The sequence below is a fragment of the Gekko japonicus genome, unplaced genomic scaffold, assembly GCF_001447785.1.
Source record: "Gekko japonicus isolate JY-2015 unplaced genomic scaffold, Gekko_japonicus_V1.1 scaffold1035, whole genome shotgun sequence".
Classification (NCBI taxonomy): domain Eukaryota; kingdom Metazoa; phylum Chordata; class Lepidosauria; order Squamata; family Gekkonidae; genus Gekko; species Gekko japonicus.
Window position 1 is genome coordinate 519,231 of NW_015168078.1, and position 16,582 is coordinate 535,812.

The 16,582-nt window shown below is 45.0% G+C and overlaps 1 protein-coding gene across 1 annotated transcript in view; it reads left to right on the forward strand.

Moving 5' to 3' along the window:
- TTC7B (tetratricopeptide repeat domain 7B) overlaps positions 1-16,582 on the forward strand; it is a 151,814-nt gene that overhangs the window by 69,651 nt on the left and 65,581 nt on the right. The window contains exon 15 of the mRNA XM_015414663.1: positions 15,279-15,395. Within this exon, the coding sequence (XP_015270149.1) occupies positions 15,279-15,395 (117 nt within the window). The remainder of the gene's footprint in view (positions 1-15,278; positions 15,396-16,582) is intronic.

The following is a 16,582-nucleotide window of genomic DNA, read 5'->3' on the forward strand; positions in this document are numbered from 1 at the left end:
TCTCTTGCTTTCTCCTTAATCTAGCGAATGTTTGCAATTCGATCTCTCGTTCCTCTACCTCTTCGAAACCCAGCTTGTACTTCTGGCAGTTCTCTAACCATGTGCTGTTGAAGCCTAGCTTGTAGGATCTTGAGCATGACCTTGCTAGCGTGTGATATGAGTGCAATTGTGCAATAGTTTGAACATTCCTTGGCATTGCCCTTCTTTGGGATAGGAATGTAAACTGTCTTTTTCCAATCCTGTGGCCACTGTTGCGTTTTCCAAATTTGCTGGCATATTGAGTGCAGCACTTTAACAGCATCATCTTTTAAGACTTTGAATAGCTCATCTGGGATACCATCACCTCCACTAGCTTTGTTGTTAGTAATGCTTTCTAAGGCCCATTTGACTTCACACTCCAGGATGTCTGGCTCGAGGTCAGTGATTACACCGTCGTGGTTGTCAAGAACATTGCGGTCCTTCTTATATAGTTCTTCTGTGTATTCTTGCCATCTTTTCCTAATTTCTTCTGCTTCTGTTAAGTCCCTACCGGTTTTGTCCTTTATCATGGCCAGCTTTGCACGTTCCCTTGATTTCTCCAATTTTTTAAAAGAGATCTCTAGTCCTTCCCATTCTATTGTTTCCCTCTATTACTTTGCATTGTTCATTCAGTTTGGTGTAGTGGTTATGTGCGCGGACTCTAATCTGGGAGAACCGGGTTTGATTCCCCACTCCGCCACTTGCACCTGCTGATGTGACCTTGGGTCAGTCACAAGCTCTGGTGCAGCTAGTGCAGGTTTGCAAATAAGAGAGCTTTAGGGAGCACAGATCTTACATGCTACCAATCTTTATTTGTGTCCCATTTTTATTTGATTATGAGGAGTTGGGTGGTTGGGGTATAAACAATCCAGAGGAGGAGGAGGAGGAGGAGATTGGATTTATACCTCCCCCTTCACTTGGAGTCTCAAAATCTTATTGGTCACTAAGGTGCTATCAGACTCAAATGTAGCTGTTCTACTGCAGACCAGTACTGCTGCCCTCTGAAACTGTTTTTGACTGAAGAGGCAAGCCAGTGTTGTTATAATACGCATGGTGATGGTTCTTATTAAATGTTCCTCCATAGCTGTATTCCTGTGCCTGGGGGTGGTGGTGGGGGAGACATTAGGGAGAAGGGTTCTAGCCTCGCCTTTTCTCAGATGTCCTTGTTTTCCATGTAGAAGCCTCCTTTCATGGAGGAACATCCCACTATGTAGGTTCCTGTTCACTGCAGGAAGTTGTACAGGCCAGACTCGGACTTATTTCTGCACTGAGAACTAGATCCAATAGCGGCAACATTCTGGGAAGGAAAAACTGAGCCAGAGAAAGAGAGGTCTAGGAAAGGGAAGCTGAGGCTGGCAGGCAAATGTACAGAGATCTGTCAGGGGCTGAAGCAGAGTGAGAGAAGTAAGTGAGGCAAGCTGGTGAACAAAGAAGAAGAGATTGGATTTATACCCCGCCCATCACTGCCCAAAGGAGTCTCAGAGCAGTTTACAAACTCCTTTCTCTTCCCCTCCCCACAACAGACACCCTGTGAGGTAGGTGGGGCTGAGAGAACTCTGACAGAAACTGCTCTTTTTCAAGGACAGCTCTTATCAGAACTACGGCTTGTCCAAGGTCATCCAGCCAGGTGCAAGTGGAGGAGTGGGGAATCAAACCCGGTTCTCCCAGATTAGAGTCCGCGCACTTAACTACTATACGAAATTGGCCATAGCGGGAGACTGGATATTCTTCCGTCTGGAAGGTAGTTGCTTCACAACCCTTCCCCCTTCTCTCTTCCACCCGATACCCACCACACCTTCTTCTCAGCCTGAGTTCTTAATTTGTATCCTTGCTCAGCTTCCTTATTTCTGCAAGCCGTGAAGTGATCTGAAATGGAGACTTGGTCAGGAAAAAATAGGTGAACTGTTTCTAGCTGTACTTTCAATTACTCCTGTTAAGTGCTAAATTTCTTTTTTAATAAAACCAAAACACTGGGGTTGGATCTTGTTCACATGTTATTGATAACGTTCGTTTCTGTTGAGTCAAGGTTTTCAAACTTCTTATCTGGCTGCCGGAATTTGTTTTTGTCTGCATGCTCCCTCAGTTGCTTCCCTTTGGGGACTGTATTCCAGTAGAGAACAGGCTGTTTCAGTGCTCTTGCTTTGTCCCCCCCCCATTTGCTGTATCATTGTTTGTTCTATATGCATCACCCAAACCACCCCTGAGATTATTTTATCCTACCTTCAGCTAAGGAATGCAGATGTGGCGCGCTAATCTGAATCCCAGCTATAACACGGGGACTATTTTACACCCCTGAAAGTAGGGTTGCCAACCTCCAGGTGAGGGCTGGAGTTCCCCCAGAATTACAGCTGATCTCCAGGCTACACAGATCAGGTCCCTGGAGAAAATGGCAGCTTCAGCAGGTGGGATCTATGGCATCACATCCCTGCAGAGCTCCTTCCCTTCCCCAAACTCTGCCCTCTCCAGCCTACCCCCCCCCCCCAAAAAAAAATCTCCAGGAATTTATCATCCTGGACTTGGGAACCATACCTGAAAGGCTATTGGATGCTGGTAAAGCATAGCCCTAGTATTGTTTGAAAACACTTTCACATCGAAGGATTATATATAATCAGCATGTTGGATACCTGCAACCCATGTGGGTTCTTTGTTGGTCCTTGTACTAGCCAATTTGCTTGGAATAATAGACTAGGCTTGCAGGATCAGCGTGGTAGCACAGTTCAAAACTGTGATCTTCACCCTGTGATGGTCTAGTAGCCAATCATCTGTGGAGGATTCAGTGGTCTGGACACAGCAATGGTCTGGAAATAAACAATTATGTACAGGACATAGGCTCTAAAGCCAGGTGAGTAATTTCTGAGTTCTTGGGGACCACTCTGTTCCCGAGACTGTTGTCTGGAAGCTGATCCCAAAATTGACCCTTTTTACAGGTGTCTGTGTGCTGCAGTAAACTGGGTATCATCTCAGGAAAATTAAGTGATGCATGTACTCTGCAGGGCTGGCATGCTACTGCATAGGAAAATCTCAGATTTTGAAAACAATTTGTTTCTTTCTGTGTGGGTGAAACTAGGCAAAATTTTACCATTATCTTGATTAAAACTTAGCAGGCACCACCAGAGTACAATGAAATTGTTTTGTTGGCTAGATATCACCCATTTAATCATTGCAAAAAAATGTGCATGAGAACAAAGGTGCAAAAAGAATAATAATAATGTTTATGGCCTACTTGACTTGTTAGAATTCAGCCTACGTACTAGTTTGAAGAACTCTGCAAGGATGACAGATTAGTTGACTTAACACTTTTTTTTAAAAAAAAAATTGGAACTTCTAATGAATTTGCTTTCCCTGCTATATGAAAGTGAGTTTTCTTTCTTCCTAATTGTTTTCAGTTTAATTCTGTGGCACACAGCCTTCCACAAAAGAAACTGTTTACTAAGCAAAATAAACTGTTGCATTATTCAAGGATAATTTTTTCAGTGTTAACACAAGTTACATTTTCACTGTTACAAAGCTTAATAGAAAAATCTTAATTTTAGATGCCAAAAGTAGTTCCTTAAAGTAGAGTGCACAGGTATGCCTGGTTTTGGTGTAACTTTTGAATGCTATGTTCTTTGAAGGCTGGCACTCGCCCGCAACTTCCAATAGCTTGTTTGGCTTTGTGACAGAACGGGCCTGCTTTGACTAGCAGACCCTGCTCTGCCCACCCCTCCTTGGTGTTGCCAACTCCTGGAGGGGTTATTTCTTCCTTCCACTCGGGTAACTCACTGCCACCACCTGCCCTTTTGGGGGGAAGAGTTTCCAGCTAAGAGCAGTGTTCCCTCTAAGCTCAGTTAGTGTGAGCTAGCTCACAGTTTTTTAGCCTCTGGCTCACACATTTTTATCTCAGCTCAGGAAAGACAGCTCCAGAGCAGACCAATTTATGCAGAAGCCAACTCGCTCGCTCACAGCTTTAAGGCCAGCCGCTCACAAAGTAGAATTTTTGCTCACAAGACTCCACAGCTTAGAGGGAACATTGGCTAGGAGGGACAGGTCTCTTAGCCCCCCCTTTCCAACCTGAGCCCCTGCCTCTATGTCCTTCGTTACCCAGAGCCTGGTTACTATTGAGACCAATTACAACTTTGGGACTCTCCTGGAGAAATAGCCACATGCGCTCTGACTGCTTTTCTCCCAACCCGGAGGCCCCTATTGCACTAGCATGTCCAAGACGATAGGGGAATCTAGGTGGTACAGAGACTGAGGACCAACCTCCAAGTCAAAGAAGATTTATTGAAAATAAAATATCTACAAGCATTAAGCACAGCACTAGATCAGCAAATGGATTTCAAAAGAAAATTGGTCATAAATGCAATCCTCTTTCCCTTTTCTAGACACACCCTGATGTTAAAATAGGGCAAGCACTAATGATCTTAAGAGGTTACAAAGCTCCTGTTTATGTCCCATTACCTGGGAGACTGCATGGTCAGCAAAAAATGGCCATCATGGCTGACCATCATTCAGAAGTCTGTTCCCTTTGAAGAATCAGCACCAAGAGACCCTTCTTCCCTGGAGCAAGGGCTTTTTATCAGACCTGTGTCTCCACCTCCTTTACATCACTCCCTCCATCCTCTTGACCCAGGTCACGGGTGCATCCTGGGAGCCCTACTGGAAGGCATTCTGGGAAATCTCCAGGAATCACCTAGAGACTTTCTGGCACCAAATTCCTTAGTTTTTCTACCAGATGTGAATAGATGTGATCTAGCAGGCAATTGATCTGGCTTCCTGCCACTTCCAGAGAGGGGAGAGGAAACACTTTTAATACTTTAAGGTCAGCATTTTTCAAACTTTTTGCCTTTCTTTCCACATTAACTTGTCTTACAATAGTCAGAGATTTCTTGGTAAACATTTCGAGGACTGTTTAGTATGCACAACAAGTTGATGCATGGTGCTGACTAGAGCTGTTTTCCACAGTCAACCTGCATGAACTGTATGACAGATGATCCCTACTTCTTCTCTGGGAGGCAGAGTTTCCTACCAAAAACACTGTTCCCCACTCTGACTGAGCAGCCCCTTAGTAGCATATTTCAGTTGTAGAATTAGAACTTTTTGTGTGTCCCACCCTGTGATAGAGAAGTTATTTGGCTTTTGCCCAGCCAGAGATTTATTGTAACTCAGCAGGAGCCCTCTTATAAATCCTTTTGGAAATGGCACTTGACATGAAGTAAAGATCAAATAGAAAGGTTGATTTTATTGAACAGGCAGAGTTGAGTAGGAGTAGGGGACAAGAAGTTGCGGTAAATGCGGTTGTTTATACATGTTATAATATTTTGAACAGACAACAGAGTACAGTTGAAGCTTATATGCTTAGAGACTCAGTTCTTGACTCTGAGAGGTTTGTTTGTCTTGGAGATTTCTTAGGCTGCAGTCACACACACTAAATAATCCACTTTCAATGCACTTTCAGTGCACTTTTCAACTGGACTTTACTGTGTGAACTGGCAAAATCCAGTTGGGAAGTGCATTGAAAGTGGATTATTTAGTGTGTGCGACCACAGCCCTAGTTTCCTGGAAGTTAGTACTTTCTTCCTGTATTTAAATACTTCCCTTGTGGAATTATAACACTCCCTTTTTCTCTGTTAAGGAGTCTAAGACTGTTTCCCTTTTCATACAAACCAGGGGTCCCTTCTGAGTTGAACCCACTGAATAACTGGAGAAGAAATACCCTCCTCTTTCTAGGAGCGATAATCCTTTTCTGTTTGGCTAGACTGGCAGTTTCAGCCTAATGTCCAGTCTCTTCTGTCAAACCTAAACCCCAGTTCTGGAGACTGTGAAAAAACAGGATTCATCTAGGGCTGACACTTAGACTTTAATTTCTGATTTCTGAACTTTTCCTCAGATGTGAGGGTACACGGTAAGGACTAGGAATTGTGTCCCTTCACTTCCCAAGTGAACTTGTCTGTTTTCCTCAGACCGACATACACACTCCCCCTGACTGGCAACTGCTAAGCCAAAGAGGGAGCGGTGGCGCAGGCAGTTAATTGCCTGCCTTAACAGCAACACTTGAGCAGCCACTATGGCTGTTCGAGAACCACCGCGGTCAGGGTGAGCTCCTGACCCTCGTCCCAGCTCCCGCACACCCAGCGGCTCGAAAGCAAAGTGAGTAGTTAAATGGGTACCTACCCTTAGAAGGGTAGGGGGCACCCACCTCCTCTGAGGTGTGTGGTGAGGACCGCGGCGACGGCAGTGATGGCGGCAACAAGGGCATCGGCAGCGAGACATCGGACTGCCGGCGGCGAAGACGGCATGCTGCGGCGACGCCTCAGCAGCAGGGCCAGAGGATCGATCCCTGGCGGCCGGCAAAGCGAAAACATCAGGCGGCTGTCACTGGCGAAGGTGGAAGGCGCACGATGACGTCAAACTCAGGCGCGGCGGAGCCAGAAGGACACAGCTGAGGCCGGGGGAAGACGCGAATCGCGCACCACAAAGCTAACTCGCCAGAACGAACATCCCGCCGGAAAAAGACTGCCTGAGAAAGAACTAAAGAACCGAGCTGAAGAAAAACACCAACCACTACCTGGGTGCCGGTAGGCTGTCCCATCCCCGTATAAATGTGGCCCTAGTTAGGGAGTAAATATGATTAGCACTCTCATGTAAACCACCCAGAGACCTCCAAGGGGGTTAGGGCGGTATAAGAAATTGAAATAATAAATAAATAAAGTCCAAACGAGGACTGACTCCCTCTGACAAGACTGACCAGTCAGAGAGAAGGGGGTGCATGCAGGCAGCAACCTGTCAATCAAACTGATTTACAGTGAGGCATTAACCCCTAATTCTCCCAGCTCACTGAATTTTATGCACTAAGCATCCTGGTTTTGGAGGTCAGTTCATCACAAACTGCACCAGTGGTCTTCAGACCAGCAGTTGGGACACTCAGGTGGGTTGTGAACCATTTTTTTCCACTGCTTTTAGAAATGAACTTCTGCTAGTATATAGAAAGTAAGGGCAAGATACCACATCTGCCTCTCTTTGCATTCAGCTGAGAGGAGAAGCAGGATGGTCAGGCAAGGTCACTCTGTGGTGGAAAGGCTTTCTCTGTAGGCTCTGACCTTGGCTTGTTCCACACTACAGCATACCTCCTTGGTGTGTGTGGCTTGTGTTTCCCATATCCAGTTTTCTGAGTCACTTCCCACTGTACCAACCTTAACACCAGTGAGGTCATAATGCTGGCTCCCCCTCTTCCTGTCACATGATTGCGATGCCACATGCTTGCAACATGATGAGTACTAGTCGCCAGTGAATCTTCATGAAAGATCCTTAGTAGTGGGTGAGTTCTCTGTCAACAGTTAGAGTGCTTGACTATGAGTGGGCAGACCAAGGTTCATATCTCCATTTTCCATGAAACTCTTTGGCTTGGAGCTGCGGTGGCTCAAGTGGTTAAGATGCTGAACTGCAGGGTGTGGAAGGTTGGTAGTGCAGCAGTTCGAGACCCGAGTGTGCCACATGACGGAGTGAGCTCCCGTCTCTAGTTCCAGCTCCTGCCAATCTAGCAGTTCGAAAGCAAGAAATTGCAAGTAGATAAATAGGTACCACTTCGGTGGAAAGGTAACAACATCGGTGTTTAGTCATGCTGGCCACATGACCACGGAAATGTCTTTGGACAGCGCTGGCTCTTCAGCTTTGAAATGGAGATGAGCACCGCAACCCTAGAGTCGGACTCGACTGGCTTTCGACCAAGGGAACCTTTACCTTTTTGACCTTTGGCCTTGGGCTGGTCATTCCCTCTCAGCCTAGCCTACCGCACACAGTATTAACATAAAGTAGAGGAGAGAACAATGTATACTCATTGGACTTTTCCTCCAGTGAGCGCAAAGTGGCACACATGGTTCTCTCAGGAGTCTGAGTGTAACTCAAGATGCAGGATGAGTGGCCTGAAGCAGGGCTGAGTCCAGGCCAAGGGTCAGAAATCTGTGAAAAGCTTAAGGTGTCAAGGTCCCCCCCCCCCGGCTACTGGCAGGAGATGGGGGGGCAGGGCTGCCAGATCCAGTTTGGGATACTCCTGGAGATTTGGGGATGGAGGCTGAGGAGGACAGGGACCTCAGTGGGGTCCATCCTCCAAGGCATCCATTTTCTCCAGGGGAATCTGATCTCTGTAGTCTAGAGATGAGCTATAATTCCAGGGGATCCCCAGGTCCCACCTGGAGGCTGGCATCCCTGGAAGCGCTCCAAGGGCCTGAGGGGGAAGCAATATTCAGTTCCAGCTGAGAAACAAATGTGCAAGTGAGTAGTCCAAATTTAAGGGGCCCAAGTCAAGAAACATAACATTGGACTCAAACTAAGGTTTCCTCGGGCACAAAGATTTACACGCATGGAGCATGATTTTGCCACCTCTCACTCATTTGGCAGCCTGAAATTTTGTTCCTGGGGGAGGAGGAAAATCCCACTTGATGAGCGGAAATCCTTGTGGCCATGGAAATATCTAGCTTGAATCCAACCCACTACCCATGGCAGGCAGGATCAAGTTCCAAGAATTCGGGCTGGGCTGGATGAGCAGAAATACTAAGCCCAGTCTGGAACAGGTTCTCACAGCCTGACAAATTGACCCAAGCTGAGGAATCATCTTGTAAAGCCCGGGCTTTATAGAACCAGAGACGCTGTGATTGGCTGCTTGGGTCATGTGCTGCGTCCTAGTCAGGTGACCTGGACCAGGTGAGAAACTGCAGCCTGTTGTGAGAAAAAATGTATCCCCACACTCCCCCTCTGGTTCGTGTCCCCTGAGTGTTGCCTCCTCACCAAAGGCGAATAGTGCAAGTTGGAAACCACTAAGCGCTGACAGAGACACTCAAAGGTCTCGTCTTAAAATAATACTTTGAAGTTATCTCTGAGGTGGAAGTGTGGGGTATGTGAACTCCTGTATCTCAGGAGTTTGCATTTTGGATTAGGGTCTGTTACTGCCCAAGTGGTGTTTTTTTCCCTGCCAGCTGCAATTTTATTGCTGTGGGTATTGGCAAGTCTCACACCTGTGGAAATTTACATTGATTCAGATCCTGGGAATGGAATGTTGTGAATTTTTGCATGTGTGATTGAGAAAGAGATTTTGTTTGGAGCAAAGGGTTTGTCAAGACTCCTGAGGTTTGGCTCAGGCAAACAGGCTAAGCCTGTTTTTGCTAGAAAAGACAGAGACAGTTATATGGATTCTATAAGCTTATTTGGTTCCATTTTTAAACCCAAACCTTTCTATATTTCTAAAATTTCTTACCACACAGCCCAGGTGGGAATGCCTGTTACACAAACTGCAACAGCTGGCTCTGTGGCACAAGCTGTAAGGTGACGGGCACAGACTGTGAGGGGTTCCTGTTTGAGTCCCATCGTGGCATCATACACATCTGTTTTATCATCAGAAAAACTTTGTGAGGTAGGCCATCCTTAGATACAGTGAACAGGGATAAAAATGAAATACATGAAAATAATATTTTCATTGCAGACTTTATGGCAAGCCATGATTTGCACCAAACACAGTTCAGAGCACAGACAGTGGCTTGAGCATCCAAACGTGCCGGCAGTTTGTTTCCTTTCGCTTTCTGTATGCACAAGAACGCTGATCTTTAGGTCGTAGTCACCTCAGGAAGCACAGCAACAGCTGTGATAATAATTTGACAGTTCAACCACCACACCATAGAGTAGATAAAATAATCAAAGAGCTTGTGATAAGAAGCCTGGAAACCTTGAAACACAGTTTAAAAGATGCTGCTTTAGGGAAAACGAGTGATCGTCTTGTCATGCTTTTGAAGCTTCGAAGGACTGGTGTTTTTCCCAAGCAGTTTAAATAAAGGTAGCAGTCCTTTCCAAGGGCTCAGTTTGAGTCCAGTGGCACCTTTAAGACCAACAACGTTTTATTCAAAGTATAAGCTTTTGTGCACAAAAGATTATACCTTGAATAAAACTTTGTTGGTCTTAAAGGTGCCACTGGACTCAAACGTTGTTCTGCTGCTTCAGACCAACACGGATACCCACCTGCTTCTTTCCACGGGCTGTTCTTCCTTGAAATGTGGCAAATCAAAAAGAATTGTTTCAAATAAAGTGCAGCCTTCTGAAAGATTTGAAACAAGGTCAGCCCTTTGGACATAAACTCAGCAATATGGGAGCTGCTTCCCTGTGGTTCATTCCTCTAACCAGCACTGCACAGTGGTTAGAGTGTCATCCTAAGAACTGGGAGGCTCAGATTTGAATTCCCACTCATGCCATGAAAACTTGCTGGGTGACCTTGGGGCAGTCTCCCTCTCTCTCAGCCTGGACTACTTCACAGGGTTGTTGTGAGGATATAACGGGGGAGAGTTGGAACCCTGTAAGCTGCTTCAGGTCCCCATTGGGTATAAATAAATAAATTAGTGAGGAGTATGTGTGCGATCCATGTGAGAGTTTTTCCTGCCAGTCTGCACCTTCAGTGCCTCCTTTATTTATTTACTTTATTTATACCCCACCTTTCTCACCAATGGGGCCCCCAAACAGCTTACAGTATTCTCCCATTGTTGTGTGTCCTCACAACAACCCTGAGAGGTAGGCGGAGGGTGTGCGACTCGCCTAGGGTCACCCAGCAAACTTCCATGGCAGAGTGGTGATTCAAACCTGGATTTCCCAGATCCTAGCCGAACCCTTTAACCACTACACCATGCTGGCTCTTTGGCTGGAAAGACCTCTTGCTGTCAGCCCCACTCATATTGCTGGGAGATATATGTGTATGACTGAGGGCCACCTGTCTTTGCCACTGGTCGTATGTTAAATTTCTCCTTGTCACTTGACGGGATCGTGAGGCAGTGCAGTCTCTAAACTGTTTCATGCTGGCTAGAGAAAGTCAATCACCTGATAAATAGTTGTGGGCTTTCCCCTGTGTCATCCTGCCAGGCCAGAAGAATTCCATAGATACTAAATCACTGTCTGTGTTGCCCTTTCTAGAACTGCTGTGAGAGAGTGTGGGTGAAGGACCACATGTGGCTGTGTATGGCAGTGGCAAAACGGTTCAGTTTCCTCCTGCAGCAAGGTGTCAGGCCCCGAATCCTGAGGAACGGAAGCCGGGATTTCTGTATCCTCCAGCACCCTTGCTCGGCAGGCTGCAGACAAAGTCTCAGTTGATGGAGGGGAGTTCTATCTCTATCTCAACCTTGGCCCCCTTTTCCTGTGAAAGCATATGCTGTGCTCACTAGTGTGTAATGTGTTTGTAGTGGGAGTTAAATCCTTCTCTTGGAGGGCTCTGGATTCTCTGTGCAGACTTCTGGTCTTATATGTGTGCGTAATAGATAGAATGAAGACATAGAAATAGATTTATCGCCATATGTTGATTTTTGGGGTCTTCTGTGCATGGGTGATGTGGGGGCATCAGTACCGATCATCGCGGCTGTTGGATGACAACGGAGTTGTTAGGAATGCTGTCAGTGGCCATCTGTGCTGCTAGTGAACTGTTGTGCCTGCAACTATTTTGGTCGTGTTCTCTTGGCTGCTGGTTGACCATACAATCGAAAACTACAGTGTACTACCCATAGCTCTGGTGCAGCAGTCCTTCCCATAGCTCTGGTGCAGCAGTCCTTCCATCCCCCCAGTGTACCAGGACCAGTGTTCCCTCTAAGCTGAGTTAGTGTGAGCTAGCTCACAGTTTTTTAGCCTCTGGCTCACACATTTTTGTCTTAGCTCAGGAAGGATGGCTCCAGAGCAAACTGATTTATGCACTAGCCACATCACTTGCTCACAACTTTAATGCCAGTAGCTCGCAAAGTAGAATGTTTGCTCACAAGACTCCACAGCTTAGAGGGAACATTGAAGACTATGCAGTTGTCCTTTCAGAAGCTCTCATAGGTTCACAACGTGAGTTTCTGTAAGCTGCTGTGAATGCAGCTTTTCTTTTTGTAATTCATACTGCTTGTATTGCCATGCTTCTCCATTGCCCTGTTTTTGTTCCACAGTCTTACCCTGTAAGGGGGAGGGGGGAAATTCCAGTAGTATGAGAAAAGGGGTAAATCAGTTTTAGTGTACTTTTAGTAAAATAATAAGAAACAGTGAAATTCAGTGTAGGTAAGGCTGAGGTGCTTTTGGCTCACAATAAGGCCGTTTGAGATTTGAGGAAACAGCCTGTGCTGGGTCAGTCGTACTCCCCTTTAAAGAGCACATTAGTATGCTTGACAGTGCTATTAGATAGGATGTTAATTGTAGAGTTTGTTTTATTGATTGTAAAGTTGTTATTGTATGGGAATTTTTTTAAAAAAAAATAAGTTCGAAGACAGAGCTATTAGATCCTGGCCCATAGATGTAGGCGTGGCTCTCATCTGTAGCACCTTTAACCAACTGGAATGAGGGGGAGACTTCCTTGATTTCACCACTGTTATCCAGACGCTGATGACATCCAGTTTTTACTACTGTAATGAGCTCTACACAGGGCTGCTTCTTCCTGTTCAGAAACTTCAGCTGCTTCAAAATGTGGTGGCAGGATTCCTCACTCAATGGTATGCCTTATCGGGATTGTATCTCACTTGTTTAAAAGAAGTTCTTTGCAGCCTACCAGGTTTCTTCTGAATACAGTCTGAGGTGCCGTGTGGTGGCAGGATTCCTCACTCAATGGTATGCCTTATCGGGATTGTATCTCACTTGTTTAAAAGAAGTCCTTTGCAGCCCACCAGGTTTCTTCTGAATGCAGTCTGAGGTGCCGGTTATAAAGCCCCGTGCAGAGTGGGAACAGAGCTATTCTCCCCTGCAAACCTGACCTCTGGTTAAGACTGTCTTCAGAGTCCCTGTTGCGTCTGCTCCACTGGCAGAAGCAAGGTGGCTGAGCAGCAGAGGTGGGACTTTTTCAGTGGCATCACCCAGGCTGTGAAATTCCCACCTCTCGGTGGCTTGCCTGGCACTAAAACTGCCAGTCTTGTAGACAACAGGCAAAAGTGTTTTTATTCTCTCAAGCCTCTTTATAAACACCCACCCACTGTAGAAATTTTAATTGGAGACCCCTTAATCCTTGCCCAGTGATTAAGCTTTTATTTGTGATTATTGCTAGAAATTGTGTGCTTATGGAATGTGCTGCCTTTAAATACCGGATTTGTCTTATGGCTTGATTTAACACCAGAATTCTGTATTATGTTTTAACCCCCTGATGCTACTTCAGAATGTTTTTTACCTGCTGGTGTTGCTTTTAATTCTCTTTAGTTTGGCTTGATTTTTAGTTTTGTATTTCTTTTTTAATGGTTTCATGCATGAAGGATATATATTTAAACGAATAGTTAGCTGTTCTCTTTAATCCTTTCTTCCCTCTTACTCAGTTGAGTTACATTCAGACATCACATGTAACCTGTGGTTAAGGAAAGTTGTAACCTATCCTGTCTTGCTGCTTGGCCCATGAGCCTCAATCGTCCTCTTCCCCCTCTTTTCTTGCAACAGAAATAGCTGTTAAATGTTAACTATGGTCATCTGTGATGTATGAATGCACGCATGCAGGTTAACTGGTGTTTTTCCCCTAGAAAGGATACTAGGCTTAGATGAAACCTTGGTTTAGGATCCCAGGAAAACTAACTCTGGCCAACCCATAAACCTATATTCATGGGCCAAAGGTAATTAGGGTCAATATGTAACCGTGATTCTCAGGACAAAATGGGGGAGGAGAGACAGGAACACGGTGCATGATTTCAGCAACGATCCAGGTTTGTTCCCATTTTTTTCGTAACCTGGATGCCACTTCAGTTGCTTGCCCAATTAGGTCCTCTTAAATTTTCTCAGCAGATCCAGTATAACGTAAACATTTGTACCAGGGTTGTCAAACATACAGCCCGTGGGCTGGAACCGGCCTGTCCAGGGCCCTTATCTGGCTTGCAAACAACAGTGAAGCAGCGCAGCGAGGGTTGGTGAAGCCACTACTTGGGGGGTGGGGTGGAGCTGAGTCTCAGAAGTGAGTGGAGGAGCAAAGGGGAAAAAGGGTTCCGCTGCTACATATCTGAATAGCATGGAGTCAGGAGGCAGAATGGGTGGGGGGCGGTGACCTCCCTTTTCCCCCTCCCACCTGTTCTCAGCCCATGAGGGAAAAGGGGTCATGGGAGGACAAAAAGTGCCCCCTGGAGGTTTTGGAAACAGCATCTCTGTCAGGCCCTCATCTCAGCCCTGCTGCTTCTGTGGGAAATGCAGGAGGGATGAAAACTGGGGGTTGGGGGATCCGAAGGGGGCAGATTCAGACCCCCTCTATTCCTGAGCCAGGACCCTGTTGTTTGGGTCACCTGGGGCCTGGTCATCAGCCTGACCCACCTCACAGGGTTGTTGTTGTTGGGGATTGGGAGGTAGAGGGGGGAGTCCAGTGTGCCTCCTTGAGATCTTGAGGACCTTCTTGTATAGTTCTGTGTATTCTTGCCACCTCTTCCTAATCTCTTCCGCTTCTGTTAGGTCCCGACCGTTTTTGTCCTTTATCATGGCCAGCTTTGCATGGAATGAACCCTTGATTTCTCCAGTTTTCTTGAAGAGATCTCTAGTCCTTCCCATTCTATTGTTTCCCTCTATTACTTTGCATTGTTCATTCAGGAAAGCCTCCTTATCTTTCCTTGCTGTTCTCTGGAAATCTGCATTCAGTTGGGTAAATCTTTCCTTTTCACCTTTGCCTTTCACTTTCCTTCTTTCCTCTGCTATTTGTAAAGCCTCATCAGACAGCCACTTTGCTTTCTTGCATTTCTTTTTCTTTGGGATGGTGGTGATTGCTGATTGTAGACTTGTTGTATTAATAATATTGCAGATAATAATTGTAGACTTACCTGTTGTATTAATAATATTGTAGATTTACCTGTTGGATTGTTGAAAACCTACCTGTTAAAATAGTGGATTTACCTGTGGGTTTTTTGTAAACACTGCATATATAGAATTACTACTAGGTTCATTGTAGACTTATCTGTTGTATTATAGAAATATTGTAGATTTACCTGTTGGACTGTTGAAACCTGTTGGATTATTGATAAAATTGTGGATGTACCTATTGGATTTTGTAAATAGTACACGGAGTATTCTTATTTGAATTACTACCAGTTATATTGTTATTACTCGTTAGTAGATTGTTTTATTATTCTGTTCTGTTCTTAGCGTCCTTCTGCACAGTTTTGTAATCTTTTGTAGGTCTATTTGAGTCTTTTTTAGGAGAAAAATGTGATAAAGATATTTCAGATAAATACAATAAAAATAATCTCATTTGGGTTGCAAGTAGTGACAAAGGTGGTTTTTTTGGATATGAATTTTGTTTGATTTAATATTTCAAACACTTTTGTTTGCTTTTTCTTTCTCAGATTGCTGTTTTCAAAAGTCAAATTGGAGTCTCTTTGCAGGGGACCTGATGAAGCCCTCCTGACTTGTAAGCACATGCTGCAGATCTGGAAGTCCTGTTACAATCTCACCAACCCCAGGTAAGACAGCATGGAAGGACCAGATAGTAGTTCGTATCCACAGGAATGCTTCCACAGATGAAAGAATATCTGCGTGCAGAGCATAACATTCTTTGCTGAAATGTGCCTTCCTCCTTCCCATGCCCAAGGAGCAGAATTTCAGGGGGAGGTGAGAAAGTTGTGCTCTGCAGGCAGAAACAGTGCAGTAGATCCAAGCCAATGCATTGTGCATCATCTGATTAGCATTAAATTAAAGTTAGCATCTAATCGTTGCCTGTTCACATAAGTCGTCCTTAGGATCTACTGCTGGATCCAGGTTGCACTTCAAAAAAAGTCAGTTTATCATTGTAGTGTCTCAGGCTGTTTTTCTCCTGTGGTTATGACAGGATGAATGGGTCTGGCTTGATTTCTGTATAATCTAAAAGTCAGGTAATAAAGATAAAGTTTCTCTCCAGTGTTAAGGGATGATTGTGTCCATTGTTATTGGGGCAAATATTTATTTATTAAAATATTTATATCTCAGCTTTCTGAAGTCCGAATGCGACTTTCATGCTTTGAAAACACAGCGATAGCAATAAAACCAGCAGTGCAGTAAAGAGAGGAACAAGACCAACTAAGAGCAAACTGTCAAAGTTACAAAGCAGCCATTTTCTCAAGGCGAACTGGTCTCTGTCACTCAGAGATCACTTATAATTCCAGGAGATCCCCAGCCGCCACCTGGAGGTTGGCAACCCTACTTACTGATAAGGCTGTGCTTTCTCATTTGTGAGGTAACTCATTAAAAAGTCATGTTCGTATTTCAACTTTCATTCAGTGATGCCTTAATCTTTTGACGTGAGCCATGCTAGTGTTGACATTGCCCTTACGTGTGGCGCTTTATTGTTTTCCCCCAGTCTACTTTGAGGTAAACACACATTTGTTGAGCCTTCTACTGATTCTTCTGTGACCTTATGCATGCTCTGTGATGGCCCATACTTTTGGTGTTAGGTCTGCTGGAGAGGCAAATCCCAGTAAAGGAATTTGTGGCAGGAAAGATATGAAGAGCCAGCCTTCATATTTTATAAAACCAGTTCAGCAGCAAATGCAGTTTTCATCAGAACAGGAATTTTGGTCATATCATGAAAACATCAGTTAGGGCACCCTCGTAGTTATTTCTATGCCCTTGTGTAGCTCTAAGATTTTTTGATTTTAGTTCTTTATAGTGCTTT